The sequence below is a fragment of the Schistocerca gregaria genome, chromosome X (genome assembly GCF_023897955.1).
Source record: "Schistocerca gregaria isolate iqSchGreg1 chromosome X, iqSchGreg1.2, whole genome shotgun sequence".
Lineage (NCBI taxonomy): Eukaryota > Metazoa > Arthropoda > Insecta > Orthoptera > Acrididae > Schistocerca > Schistocerca gregaria.
In genome coordinates this window covers 724,682,395-724,698,748 of record NC_064931.1, presented here as the reverse complement: position 1 = coordinate 724,698,748, position 16,354 = coordinate 724,682,395, and the positions used below count along the sequence as shown (strand labels likewise).

Genomic DNA, 16,354 nt, shown 5'->3' with positions numbered 1-16,354 from the left:
AAGCAGGCAGAAGGTGGTCATAGTGCAACCACAGTGAGGCAGTCATGGAAACTGATGCGGTCAAGGTGGCCAGTGTTGCGGAAACAGTGTGCAGGGAATGGGGGGCTGGGGGTGCTGCAACACTATGTAAATTAGAACGTGCTACCCCATGCATAGAAATCTTCGATTCACAGCTCTGGATCTTTGCCAGCACATCAAGCCATCCCAAAGATAAAGGTGTACATGAAGGATAAACCACAATGTCTCTAACTGGAAGGTCATCCACATTGTGGTTAGGTGGCGCGCACTGTTCATGTTGTGGCTGTTGTTGTGCTGCCACGCTAGACACCGGCCACATTGAGCCAGGTAAGATTAGGTGGCTGCTAGGGGCATAAGTAACTGTTCACTTTTAACCAAGTTCGAATTAGGTACACTTGTCTACACATGGTTGCAATCGGCAGAGTTGATAGGGCACATTACAATTGTACAGAAAGTCACTGGTAGATCCATTGTGGCAGAAACAATGTGGGCTGGCACACAAAGTTCATAAATGATGAAAACAAGCACAAAAAACTCCAGATGAGACAACAGCGGTGTCGGGGTCACCACTGTGGTTATCACGTAGGATTAACTGAGAGAGAACACACACTAAGTATTGAACACACATTTATTAATCACTCATACATAACAAATACGGTAATTGAACATGTTACACACTGAAAGTTAACAGTAGAACTCAATTGTCAAAGAAGTAAAGTCACAAGGATAGAGTGCTCTCTGCCAGAGACGCCACAGTATCTTAAATTAATGATTCACTTAACAAAGTTAAATGTGCATGGACAATAGTTAAAAGAGAAACAGAAAAATCAATTGAGGGGTGTAACAACATTTTTACTAAAGCAAACGGCAAAATAATAAATTATACCAGTCAGGTAGCCAACATATTTATCCATGTAGAGTTGGAGTGTAATTCCTTTACTTCATGGCCTATTAGACCATGATAACATTCAGCATCAGTGCATGATAAAAGTAAAAATAATTGGAAAACTACATAGGTAATAAATTAAAAAGGAGTTAAAGATTTCAAGAATATTTGCAAAATCCAGGCTGGAAAGAGGTGCACAACACCCCTGGTGTAAGTGAAAAATATAATAAATTCTGTGACATAGACGTCTTTGAAAATTGTTTTCCTAATAAATTAATGCACATATACCCCAGTTCAGAAACGGGATCAGAATATCATGTCAGACTAAGAAAACACGGCACTTGGCATTGAGGGACACTAAATGATGACAGAATTAAATCACATTACAAACATTACTGTAAAATTCTAAGCAAAGTAATTGGCATCAAAATATATGGTCCTTTAATGAAGAGAGAGAGAGAGAGAGAGAGAGAGAGAGAGAGAGAGAGAGAGAGAGAGAGAGAGACCCAGCAACAAAATAAAAACTATTTGGAACATACTCACACAGGTTACATTTACTTTGACAGATGATAAACTAGAATCAATAGATCAAAAATTACTACCATTGAGAATATTTTGCAACTTGTCAAAGGCTTTTGGTTGTGCAGATAATGATAACCTCATGCAAACGTTAAAATATTGTGGAATACTAGGCATGTTAGGTTCATGGTTTTTATCTTGTCTGAATGACAGAAAGTAATGTGCATCAGTTCCATGTCAATACCATAAAGACGGGCACTTGGAATTTGAAGCAATCAGGCAAAGTGTGTCACAAAGTTCAGTTTTGTGTTTTCTGTTGTTTCTGATATACAAAAATGATCTTCCACTTGCAGTTTCAGAAGATACAAATTTTTCACCTTTTGTAGATGATACAAGTATAAGAATAAAATAAAATATCAGCCCCTTTACTGAGAAAGCAGTTAATGAAATACTGGAACACATCAACAGATGGTTTATGACAAGTTTTGCAAGGCTTAGTACATACAGTTCAGTACTTCTTACCGAACTTCACAAGTTCTAAAAAAAGTTTCTCAAACAATGAAATACAAGAAGTACAAAGTGTTAAGTTTTTCGTACTACAGATGGATCAAAACCTCAATTAGAAAACCCAACACCTAGAATTAATCAAGCACCTTGTGTCACCCATGCTTGCAGTACACCATATTACTGATATAGATGTACAAAAAAGATAAAAATAGTTTGTTCTGCGTATTTCTATTCATTAATGAGTTCTGGAATTTTCTAGGAATTTTCCAGAATACAAAAGCACATTACAAGAATTATACCTGGCATTAGTTAAAGAACATCCAGCAGCGATCTCTTCATAAAACTGAGTATTTTAAAAATACTTCACAAAACATTCCTGGGTGCACATGTATTCAGGAACCATCTTCTGCGCCTGAGTTCCAAGCAGATAATGTAGTGGAGATGAATACTGAATTGAAGAACTTTCTATTGGACAATACCAGGTACTCAACTCAAGAGTATCTTCTCAGAAACACTTAAATTTGATGTTTTAGGTTAATGTAGGGACTTCATAAAACAAATTACACATGGTGTCTCATGGTAACACAATTTATCAGCAAGAGTGAAACTTCCTCAGAAGAGAGTTCATGTTTCAGGTTTCCTGATGCTGTTCAGGAAACAGGTGTATCACAGTGTGTGACTGAAATGGCATGGCAGCTGGAAAATATACAACAGAGTTGAAGTAAGTGGGATGATATGAGCATTGTGGGCAAAAGATCTAAACTGCACACAGGTTCATGATGAAATTCTGGTGATATGTGAACCAAATGCAAAATTTGGTTAAGTGGAAGTTAAATGATTCCAACAATTTGACCAAGGCTGCTCAGACACAGGTGATTTTGGTCAGAAAGTCCAGATCTTACACCATGTGATTTTCCAGTGATGAGAATATTCACACAGCAGTTCTTCAATGACTCCGTTACCTCAAGGCAGATTTCTATCATCGAGGCATTGAATGTATTCTGACCATTGTGTACAGAGACTTTGTGACTATGTTCAAAAATAATGTAATGAATCTGTGTCAGTCTGAAGTGTAGTGCAGCACTCAATAAAAGTTAGTTGGTGTGCTATAATAATGTGTAACTTACTTTTTGAAGTCCGAAGATATGTGCGCATGACACACTATCCGTGTTACAGACTACTGTTAAGCTGAGGCTAATGATAAACCTTAGCACCAAGTTGATCAACACCATGACGCCAATAAAGCAAAAGCTATTTAATATCTTAGGTTTGACAAGGAAGGAAAAGGAAACTGGCAATGTCTTTGCTTAAGAAACCATCATAGCATTTACTTAAAATAATTTAGTGAAACCTCATAAAAAATAGGTCAGGATTGCCACCTGGAGATTAGAATCCAATACTTCTGCAATGCTTTCTGCAAAAATTATTTCGAGCAGTGACTTCAAGAGCCAACACAACACAAAAAATATTTTAAAACAACATACCAGACCTCTTCGCAACAAAAAATTCTAAGCAAGTACACTACTGGCCATTAAAATTGCTACACCAAGAAGAAATGCAGATGATAAATGGGTATTCATTGGGCAAAGCGGGATGATATGAGCCTTGACTAGAGCTGACATGTGGTTACATTTTCACGCATTTTGGGTACATAGATCCTGAGAAATCAGTAGCCAGAACAACCACCTCTGGCCATAATAACGGCCTTGATATGCCTGGGCATTGAGTCAAACAGAGCTTGGATGGTGTGTACAGGTACAGCTGCCCATGCAGCCTCCACACGATAAGACAGTTCATCAAGAGTAGTGGCTGGTGTATTGTGAAGAGCCAGTTGCTCGGCCATCATTGACCAGACGTTTTCAATTGGTGAGAGATCTGGAGAATGTGCTGGCCAGGGCAGCATTCGAACATTTTCCATATCCAGAAAGGCCCGTACAGGACCTGCAACATGCAATTGTGCATTATCCTGCTGAAATGTACAGTTTCACAGGGATCAAATGAAGGGTAGAACCATGGGTCGTAACACATCTGAAATGTAACGTCCACTGTTCAAAGTGAAAATAACAAAATGTGCAAAATTTGTGTAGTCACTCCAGTTGACAGTAACAGTTTCCTGGAGAGTGAGTTGGCACTACTTGATTAGTTCTGATAGTTAATCACTGAAGCACTGTAATGTCCTACTAAGTATGCACTGATAATGCACTGGAGTGTCCTAGTGGGTACTCATTGACATTGCCAGGGGATGTTCGTATGTGGATGAAATCCATAGTGATAATGCCCCATGAGATGAGCTTGAAGATGAGTCAGAAATGAAATCCCACAAAGTGATAAGCTGAAGTAGACTCCAACTGATGGACTGCTAGCCACTGGCAGTGTAGAGTGTACAGGGCACTCAGTGGAAGAGCTTTGATTGACGGACTGCTTGGCACAGCTGGCGTAGAGCCCAGAGCATAGAATCCTCCTGGAAAAACAACTTCAATTCAGGAACCACTAGGCATATGGCAAACAGTGTGAACTGATTGCAGAGTGGTCAGGTAGTGACCTAAATACTCATACAGTAGAAGGATATTGACAGACAAACAGAATCAAGGTAGAGCTGCTATTGCAGCACTGTTTGCAGTAATGTTTCTGCCTCTGGTGGAAAGGCTGGTGCCACATGGTACAGTGGTGACTATTGGAATTTGTTTGTAAACTACCCAGCATATTTGTTGTGGTTGTGGACCGTTTTTGCCTGAGCTCCAGAGGAAGTGTCATTCATGGGCCAGAGCTGTGGCAACCTGCAGTACACGACTGTATGGTGGGTGGCTGTGTCAGGAGGCATGGACCTGGGGATTGTTGGCTGAAGGCAAGTGGCTTAAATGTGATCATGACACGTCAATCTGGCTCAGAAGAGCACTGGGAGGAGCAAACCTGAAAAAGAGAGACATGCAGTCTCATTTTGTTGTTAGGTGGAGCTGCTACTCGATGGGGCAATGGAGACATGAGGTCATAATGGTGGAAGGTCGATTTGACTGCCAAAGGCACTGCCAGAGGCAAGACCTTGTGTGATCCAGGTTTGCATCGAAATTACCAGAAGTGCGCAACTGAAGGGCTAGGGAAGTCCCGCAGTTGGCCTGAGTGGAGTGTCCAGATGAGGAACAGCTGCAACCATCATGTCACAAGAAAACCTTGTGACTGCACCTGGTGCCACTGGAGTCAGGAGACCTGAACAAGCGACCAAGCAGGTTCGCAAAGAACATTGATTATTGGAAGGCATATTTTATTTTGTTCAATTGTTACAACCAAAAGCCACACCAAAACCTAATTTAGACATCGATTGACTGAAGGAACTGTCTGTTAAAGACTGACATAAATAACTGATTTATGGCATTCCAAGAAGCTAAGGAGGAAATATCTAACTGGAGTCCTAGACTCTATAGAAGTGGAAAGCAGGAATAGAAACTCAAAGAAGTTGTTTCAGTATTCAAGAAAAGTAAGAGTGGTTATCAAAGTGAAAACCTATTCATAAAAGATAAAAATCAAAATATGCTAACACAGCTGGAAGATATCCTAGAAACATGGAAAGAGTATTTCTCAGAAATGTTAAATTGCAGTGATCAGCATATAACCTTCAATTATACAATGTCTGAGATTGACAGCATTAATAATGACAAATGTAGAATCACAGAACAGGAAGTGATCCACACCATTCAAAAGCCAAAAAACAACAAGGCAACAGGCGAGGACCAAATATCGGCAGAGATGTTAAATGAGGGTAGAAGCAAACTACACAAAGAAGTTTATAACCTTTTCACAATGATATGGAAAACTGAAACACTGCCTGAAGATTGGAAAACTGCAATACTTTGTCCCATACACGAGAAAGGAAATGGAATGGAGTGTGGAAATTACAGAAGACTCAGTTTGCTGAACATAACATACAAAATCCTGTCAATGATCATTCTGGAAAAACTTCAACCTTTATTCAAGACTACCCGGCTGGATTTCGAACAAACCATTCCACAACTGATAATTTGTTTACTATACAACAGATCTTTGAGAAATACTGGGAATTTAACAAAAACATCCACTGTCTCTTCATTGACTTCCAGTGAGCCTATGATAGCATCCACAGAAGTAGCCTCTATAACACATTACGAGAATTTAGTATACCCAGTAAAATCATTAGGATGATACAACTGTGCATGGATGTCTCTCGGGCAGCAGTAAAGTTCAGAGGATCCATATCCCCCACCTTTCCGATTAAAACAGGCTTATGACAAGGAGATGCTCTTTCATGTGTCCTCTTCAACCTTTCACTAGAGAAAGTGGTTCGAGAGAGTAATTTACATCTATACAAAGGTCTCCAATTCGAACACAGTGAAGTAAAACTCCTGGCTTAAGCAGATGATATAGTGTTGCTGAGTGAAACTGAAGAACTGAAAGACATGTACAGGTCTCTCAGGCATAGTGCCAGCAAAATGGGGTTTTTGATTGACCAAGAGAAAACAGAATATATGGAAATAGGTTGAGTCATAGACCCAAATCCTTGCTTTGAAGTTGACCAACATTCTAAATTCAGTAACGTTCTTCATTTTAAATACCTTGGGTCACATTTAAACAGTAAAAATATCATAATAATGCATATAAATGAAAGAATAGCCTCAGGATCAAGATGTCTGTACTCACTGAGCAACCCACTCAAAAGCAAAGCTTTGTCAATTGCTACAAAAATGAAGATATACAACACTGTCATCTGCCCCATAATACTGTACTGTTCAGAACACTGGGTGCTTACAAAAAATGAAAGAGAAAAACTGAATGTGTTCGAAAGAAAAGTAATGAGAAAAATCTGGGGACCTGTGTTGGAGAATGGCATATGGAGAATTCAACACATCAATGAAATTTATCAGTTAATGAAGAAACTCACTATCAATCAAAAATTAAAAAGTAGGAGAGTGCAATGGGCTGGACATGTGGCTAGAATGGAAAACAACTGAGTCACCAAGAAAGCATTTGAAGGAACTCTCCAGGCAACAAGACCATTGGGCTGAACTCATACAAGGTGGAAAGATGACAGAGAAGGACATTGCAGCATTAGGAATTTCCACAGGGTGGAGAGAGACTGTGAGAGATAGAAGGCAGTGGAAGCAGATCGTTGATGCAGTGCATGGTCTACAGGGCCTGTGACCTCTGAGAAGAAGAATACTGTATTTTTTTATGTTGCTCATCTGAAACCAGGTGCAAAGCATAAGGTGTGTGGCCTTTCTGGTGGATAATGTGAGAAGTGTGTGAGAACCCTCAGAAGGTGCAGAAGGGACCTGACAGGGCTGGGTTGTGGGAAAGTTTAAGCAGGGAAGGATGGCCTGTGAAAGCCAGACCAGAAGCATGTCGAGTCTGCAATGTGATGCCAGAAGCAATGATGCCATGGGACATGACGATGCCACTGAAAGCAATGGTGCCTGCAGCAGTGCTGACGGCTCCTGTGAGGTCACTCTGGAAAGTGCTGGTTTCATGAAAAGGTGCCACTGGAGGAACAGGATGGTTAATGGGAACATGAAAAGATTCTGTGTCAGAGGCTGGGGAAAGGCTGAAAGGTAGTGGGAGTCCTGAAAGCTTTCAGTATGTAGATAAAAAATGAAGGCCTGGAAGGCATCAAGGAGTGGCATGGAGAATACCATGAAATGTGTAAGTGTTGAAATGTAACATAGAGGATGCCACAGAATATGTAATGTGTGGGTGAGCACTGGGAATGAGGCAAAGAGAACAGAAGGGTATCCAGGAAGACGCTACAGAATATAGAGAGTGCATTGGAGCACAAAAATTGTCTGAGTAAGCATTGAATTGGTCCTGAAAGTGGATATATGACAGGTAGGATGGTTTGTACCTGGGTTAAGGAACAGAAGTATGTGACAGGGATGAGCACCAAAATAAGCAAGGAGAAAAATTAAGAGAGACAGTTGGCACTGAACACACACATAAGCAGCGAAAATTACAGTCTGAAGTAGCGCCTCGGTTTGGAAGGCTACTCTGGGAAAACACAAAACTGTCAGGACATCATCCCTAAGTCAAGTATTCTCCTCACTATGGTAGTGGGGACAAGAACATTGAATCTTTGATCCTCTGTGCTGGTGAGTGTGACTAAATGTTGCAAACTTTGATCCTCGTCACCATTGTAGGAAGTAGGAGGTTGCAAACATTGATTCTCATCATCATTGCAGTGGGACCAGTAGGAAGCAGAGTATGATCTGAATCACCACTGTAGTAGGACAATGAGGGAGCAAACAGTGATCCTTGTTGCCATTGTAGTGAGACAAGAAGGGAGCAGATGGTGATCCTTGTCACCATTGTAGTGTTCATGGCTGAGGGCACCAACACACTATGATTAATATGCTTAGGTAGACAGTAACAATGGAACTTCATGGAGTCTAATAAATAAAATACAATAACAGTTTCCTGGAATTTGAGATGGCATTAGCATTGTCCTGGAGTGTCCTAGGAGGTAATCTTTAACATTACACAGGAATGTTAATATGTGCACGAAGTCCACAGCAATAGCACCTCACAAGGCAATGAGCCTGCAGACAAAATGCTGTGTAGTGGTGAGCTATGGTGGACTCTGATTGGTGACCTGCTACGCATGGCTAGCACAGAGTGCAGAGCATAGAACATGCTGAAAGAACTCTGATTGAGGAACCGCTAGGTGCAGTCAGTGTTAAGTGTGAACTGACTGCAGAGCAGTTGGACAATTACCTAAACCCTCATCTTGTAGAAGGATACTGACAGAGGCACACGACTCACAGAATCGAGGCACTGCTGTGATGGCAGCACCGTTTGCAGTGGTGCTTGTGCCTCTGACAGTGAGGCTGACACCACTTGGTACCATGGCAGCTTCTGGAGGTTCAGTTGTTAACAACTCATAGTATTTGTGTGTTGCTGCAGATTATTTTCATCTGAGTTCCAGAGGAAGTGTCGTTAGTGGGCCAGAACTGCAGCAACCTGTGGTGATCAAGTGTACAGTTTGTGGCTCTGTCAGCAGGAGATACAGCACAAGCTACATAATCTGCTGCAAAATGTTAGGTTTATCATAAATTCACATACTGTGTTTTGTAAATATTAAAATGTACAAGAGTCTTCAGGAATGTGTAACACATTAAGCTATATATTAATAGGCAGAAGCAATTATCAGGGGCTGCTCCTGTATAGTAATCTAGCAAGCAACTGCAACTAAGGGTAATCAGTTCACATTTTTAATACTTTTTAATACATTATAAATCAGGATATTATATCATAAGTAGAAAAGCAGATAGTCTGAAGAAAACTTCTCCACATAATGTTTTTATTATTGCTTCACACTAAATGTTTATATAACTATACTGGCTTCAGAAAATACTATCAGATATCTATATAATGGAAAACTTAAAATTTGTCTACACTGAAACATTTTGTTAAGAAGAATTAACATCCTAGCATCCAAAATATTCTGACAAATTATAAAAGGAGTTCCAGTAAAGTAATCTTTCCTTTACTTTTAAATATCTTGGATTTTTCAGTTTATAGCCCAATTTGCACGGGCAGCTTGTTAAAGACTTTTGCACCAGTCTATTCAGAGTCCTAATCAAGGCTCCATGACTGTATGGGTATTATTTTTGCTTCCAATATTGTGGCTGAGAATTTCACAATTCATCCTAAACACAGTCTTATCACTAACCAAAATTATATTAATCAGTAAATATATTGGCACACGATTGTAAGAAACTCAAGGTACCTGTAGAAGTTTTACAAGCTATTTGAATGTTGACATATATTTTCTTACTTTTGGCAGCAAACAAGCTGTAAGGCTGCTCTACACAACCATTGATGGTGCTAGATACAGAAAATGCCAACGACATAATTTTTCTTGTTTAATTCTACCAGAACTGAGTTAATGAGATCATATACTACTATGTCTATAGAGAATCCTTTATGGAAACCAAACTGAGTATTTTGTAAAAGGCTACTATCAGAAAAGTTGTTCAGTCTTCTGTTATAACCTACCTCATCAAAAGATGTTCAAAATATGATGCGGAGGGAGATGGATCTATTACTAAAGGTGACTTTTTAATCTCCAAATTCATAAATTAGGTATTACTATCATATATTTCAGTCTTCCAGGAAACACTCTGAGGTCATCAGTCCCCTAGAACTTAGAACTACTTAAAACTAACTAACCTAAGGACATCACACACATCAATGCCCGAGGCAGGATTTGAACCTGCAACCGTAGCGGTGTGGTTCCAGACTGAAGCGCCTAGAACCGCTCGGCCACACCGGCCGGCGTTTCATTAACTGACTATAAAGGTAGCACAAAAATGGAGTGGGGGGAGGGGGGGACAGGGGGGAGTGGCGGGGGGAAGGGGCAGGTAGCGGAGCGGACAGTGTTATCAAGTAGTTGGAAAGAGGTTTTAGTACTCTGGTTGAAACACCAACATTGTAGCCAGAACAGTTATTGGTTTTCAGTGACCTAATGATTTTTGTAATCTCTGTAACACTTCAGCTTGCAAACCCAATGTCTGATAATGGAATTTGCTTTTTTAAAAAAATAATCCTCTTTGCCATGACAAAATAGCCCAGAAATTTTTATAATTGTAAAATTCCTAACTATGAAAGCTTACCTTTAAATGTGATCATCCACAATATGAGAAAGAAATTTTGTATTTAAAAAATTACTTTATGTGCTCACTGGATGAGGCCTTCAGATTTTAATTGTTACCAAAACTTCTAATTTTTCAGTGGCTAGTGCTGTGAAGTGCTACATTTGCAGCTGGAACCCAAGAGATTATGACAATGATACATGTACAACAGACAATTTCAATCCACAGCGTACAAGAACAGATGAATGTGATGCAGGATGTGAGACTGTCATCATGAGAGACAGCAATGGTAAGAATGGTGACATGTTGGTACCTTATTTCAAAAATTATGGTTGCTTTATGATTGTTATTCCTATTATATATTTGGTATTGTAACTTCAAACCAAAATTTTGATTACAATTTGTTAGAATCATTTATATTGCTAAATCTAAATTACAGAAGAACAGAGTTTAATGCCTTGTCACTGTTGGGATCACTAGAAATGAAGCAAAGTTCAGATTGGACAAGGACTAAAAATTAAGTTAGCTGTGCCCTTCTCAAAGGCGCTATGCCAACATCCACTCACAGTAATGTAGAGGTATTATTAGAAAAATGGATCAGACTCTCTCTCCTTTAGGATGCAATTCTAGTGTCTTAACTACAGCACCACCTCACTTGATCACAGTGCAGAAACTGAGCAATGTGTTGCAGTGATGAGACACAGACCCACAGTCAAACCCCATCTAAGAACGTACAAGGAACTTCAGGGACAATAGGAGTTTGGCCCAATTGGAGTTATGTCTGATTGCTGCTGCACATGGATGACATTGGGACATTTACAAACCTCAAAGTACTATATAACAAGATTCTCATAATAAAAATATTTCCTTCTCAGTGCATCCTGTCATAAATGATCCTCCTAAACAAGAGAAGAAAATAAAACTGATGTTAACAACTACCACACCATCAGACTGAGAGGGCAAAGGAATCAATATTACATGGAAAGTACCATATTGCAAACAATTTTGAGATGACACTGCACTGTTTACAGATTGACCAGATGACCTACAGGAAATTTTAGAAAAACTAACAAAGTAAACAAACACACTGGCCCTTGCATGGATCCCATAAAATCAAAATGAATGACAAAAAAACCTAAAAAAGCCAGAGATCAAGCTGAAGGATAACTGTGCGAATATACACAGCAGTTTATATGCCTCAGACTAATGTCAGCAGCTGGAAATTGGTGCCTGAACAAAAAGCATTTGAATAAGAACAGAAGCTTAGGGTTTTATATGGAAGGCAGTCTGTCCCTGTTTAAAGGTGACAATCTTTAATATTTCTACCACTCACATAGTTCACAGGAATAGTCTATAACATACAAACTGGTGAATAAAATCAGAGCTACACAAAGGGCAATGGAAAAATAGCTTACACTGGATGTAAAACAAGCAGACAGAATCTTAAATAAGGAAGAATGAAATAAAGAAAGCATAAAGGAAACCCTGACTGATGCCAAAACACTGGAATGGCAGTGGCAAGGTACTGTGACCTCAGCTTTCATAGTGTGAAAAAAATAAAACAGGAAATACACACGGGTGAGACACAATATAGCATTTATCTGAAATTACAGTTGTTTCCCACAACAGGTTATCAACAAAATGCATTTAATTGTTTAAATTTAAAAGTGGTTGTAGTATCACACTTTTTTTCTTCACATGCTGCTAGATTTTTAATTTAACTGAACAAAACAGTGCTAAATATTTTATTCTATGAGTGATAGTTAATTTAATAAACTAAGTTATGTGTTTTGCTATTGAACTGTCATTAGTGTAAATATGGTGACTAGCTGCTGCTGAAGCTCTGTGTCAAGAGACTCAGACTCTCGAGCAGAATGTAACAAGGGGTGTAAATCAAGTCAATACAATGTACCATTCACAATATTTTATTCCACTATAAGGAAACATTTTAAACACAAGAGAAAATAATATGATAGTATCATGATCATACGGTGTTGTTGTATCCAACAGCAGGAATGTTACATATTGTGTTGTTGCTAATGCCGTGGGACCCAACACATGAATGGGTAAAACAGGTGGTTTCTACGTCATCCACAGCATACAAAAAATTACACTATACAGTACATTTTTGCAGTCAGTTCTGCAGTGAAACAGGCCTGATTAAAAAGATATTTTTTGCATAATGTTAAGTTTAAACTTCAATTCAAACCATGCATATCTGGGGATGGATATAAGTGGTAATAATTGATGATGAGTTGAAGCATGTAAATTTATTATCTCACTTCACTCTGTAACTTATCTATTTTCAGCAATTAAGTTGATTGCATTTTGATATTGCTTCAAGAAGTTTTTAATTTATCAGAAGTAATATATACCGATACATCAAAACATTACCACCACATGCTTAACAGCTTGTTGGTACATCTCTGGAATGCAATACATCAGTGGTTCTACAAATCATAGCAAACAGTATTTCTGTAGGGACAGTCATTATGGTGGAATATGAAGACATAATGGGCATTGACATGTGGTGGCCTCGTCTTTACACAAAAAAGCCCAGTCTAGTGAAGTGGCATAGTCTAGGGAAAACAGTGCATCTCAAGATGCCTTGTCAAGAAACACAAAATTTTTCTGTGGTAATGTTCAAAGAATTTCGTTATAAAGCAACAAAGCCCAAAGCCGGGAGTCGTGACTGCCTACCCTTCCATTAACAACTGTCAGTCACTCCTTTAATCTGGAAAAAAACTAAACTCGCTTCGTTTTAAACTGGGTTGCAATGGGTACAGTATGTGATGGAAAAAAGGGTTAGAATCAATAAAAAGAAAACTGGAGATTTTCAGAAACTAGTTAAGTACATCTATGATTTATGGGGAGACATTGAAACGACCGACTACAAGTGGTAACTCACCATGATAAATTATGAAATATCCAGAACTTTGAATTCCATAAAGTAGTTGTTTTCATGTTCAGTTGAAGATAATTTTCAATTAGTTAATCAATAAATTTGAATTTTAGACATGAAATGTGTAATTTTGAATATGTTGAACTCATGAAAAGTGCTAAATTACCATGTTGACTGGAGAAATGAACTGTGTTACAAATTTTTAATTTTTTTTTGAGAAGATGCTTTTTAGAACAGAGGAATATTATTTTCATTCATAGTATGAATAATTAGCATGCAACAAATGTCGAAAATTTCAATGCAGTCTGTCAAATAGTTTAACAATAAGAGTGTTTCTTGTTCCTCCTGAAAAGTAAGAAAAAGGGGATTACAGAAGTGTCTGATTCCACACATCTTCTTTGACCCATGATGTCATCAATGTAGCGGAAATGGCTATTTTAAGCGTCTCCAATATGTTGCCTGTAATGTCACTACATACACATGGCAACAAACACGAACATATATATAAATAAGACAATAACATCTCCCTCCAAATATACAATCAAACTAAAGGGACAACCACAGGAAATTGTGGGTTTTAGTGTGGGGACATACTAAATATAATAGTTAAAAAAAAAACACAATACCAAAACACAAAAAACGACGGAAAAAATTACAACATTCCGCTACACCAACAAAAAGCTACAGGAATCGGACACTTCTCTTGACGTAAAGATCAACCTCCCCCATCTTCGACTGCAGCATAGCACTTATATTTCATTGTCATATCCATACCTAAAAACAGAAGTCACAACATAAATTAAAGGTCTTACCGCACCACAAACAGCAAACCAATAACACCTAACAAGAGCACCAAACACACAAACAAAACTGAACTACGAACACTGCCAGCAACATCACACATCTGACACCAAGGCTCAAATAAACCCAATACAACACATTTCACTCACACATACGCTCACATCACCAGAGGGCACCATCAAACACAACAAGACCTCTACTAACACAACCACCTCATAAACCGTAATGGCGTCACTCCGCAACACCAAAAAGAGACAGATGGAATCGGATGATTCCATTGACCCAGAAAAAGCGACATAGTTCCTTTCTCCACCGACCGATTCAATATTTCTTCCAGTTGATGATGATTGAAATAACCAAACCTGGTCTAGAATAAATATAATATATACAGTTGATGGCAAATGAAAGTGGTTTTCTTTAAATAACTTAGCTGTGGCTAGTTGCCTACACTAATTTTGAATTATAGTGGTGAAACAACTCTTTGTTTCTTTAATAAACTATTGACCCTAGAATCAAATGATGTACTTTTGTGTTGCTCTCAGTGATATCTACTTGCAAACAAATTCACATGTCACTATGACCACTTTGAAATTTGACCAATTGAACACTTTTTTAAACAAACCACTGGTGGAAAATGCCCAATTTTGCAGACATGTAACATTTATGGTTCCTTACTTTTTTATATACATACTTTGAAAATTGAAATCCCAGATAGACACACTCCTTGTTGGTGATATTTTTCGAGAACGAAACACACCTCTATGAAAAAAATGGGGATTTCACAAATGGTGATCTTTTGAAAATCAGCTTGCTCTGTTCATCCATGAGATGGAACAGCAATCAGATTCTATAAAGAATTTGCTGCCGATTTAGCTGCTAGTTTAACCATAATCTCTCAAACAAAAAAAGTGTCCAGTAGTTGGAAGAAACCACAGGTCATATCTATCTAATAGAATTTTCTGAGGTCAAATGTAATGAGGCATCTCAAACAGAATGATCTCCTCCATGCCAATTAAAATCAATTCTGAAAATATCAGTTATACAAAACCCAGGTTTTTGCTTTCCTCATGTGACATCCTGAAAGCCATGTAGTGAGACAAGCAGGTAGATGCAGTATTTCTTAACTTCCAAAAAGCATTTAGCTCTGTAGCACAACAATGATTCTTAACAAAAGTATGATAATATGGCATATCAAACAAAATTTTAGACTTTATTGAGGATTACTTGGTAAGGAAGAAACAGATTCTTGGATGGAGATAACTGACAGAGAAAACACTCTTGTGACCCATTGTCAAGTGTGTGTGGTCCACAACAGATAGGACTAACAGGATATAGAATGTATATAAAATAAGGGTATTGTGAATAGTGACAGGCTGTTTAATTTATGGGAGAGCATTACATAAATAAGAAAAGAGATCCATTACCTTTTTATTATGCTCTATGTGAAAAATGACTGGCAACAGCAAAATACCAAAGGGCGGTCTAAGTGAAATGATAACATCTAACTGATTGTAGCAAAGTTGAGGTCAGGCTGAGACTCAGTGGGAGAATCTTAAGGAAATATAGTTCATTGTGAAAGATGTGGATTACAAAATACTTGTTCAACTGATTCTTGAGTACTGCTTGTCAGTCAGGGACCCTTACGTGATTGGTTTAGTAAAAAGGATATAAAGAAAAGAGTGACATGTTTTGTCTTGCATCCATTTCATAAGTGCAGGAACTCTATAGAAATGCTCATTTAACTCTTTTGGCAGACATAACAAGAGAAGCAGTGAACATTATGGAGATGTTTATTGTTCGAATGCTGAGGCTGTAAGTTTTAAGAAGAGTTGGGTAACATATCACTTTCTCCCACCTACATCTGACAAAATTACCACAGTGGAAAAAATCAGAGAAATCAGAGCTCCTGTGGAGGTTTATCAACAAAAATTTTTCCCACACACCATTTGTGAATGGAAGGGGGAAGATGAGAAATGATGGTACACGAAGTACACTCCACAACACATCACAAAGTGGCTTGTGAAGTTCATAGGTACATCTAAATGTACATATAGACATTTATGTGAAATATATTCACAACTGTGAATATGGACAACCATCAGCTGAATA

General features: G+C 38.4%; 1 protein-coding gene across 1 annotated transcript in view; it reads left to right on the top strand.

Moving 5' to 3' along the window:
- Positions 1 to 16,354, top strand: part of LOC126298723 (uncharacterized) — a 131,436-nt gene that overhangs the window by 98,778 nt on the left and 16,304 nt on the right. Inside the window, exon 3 of the mRNA XM_049990152.1 lies at positions 10,682 to 10,831. Coding sequence (XP_049846109.1) covers positions 10,682 to 10,831 — 150 coding nt within the window. The remainder of the gene's footprint in view (positions 1 to 10,681; positions 10,832 to 16,354) is intronic.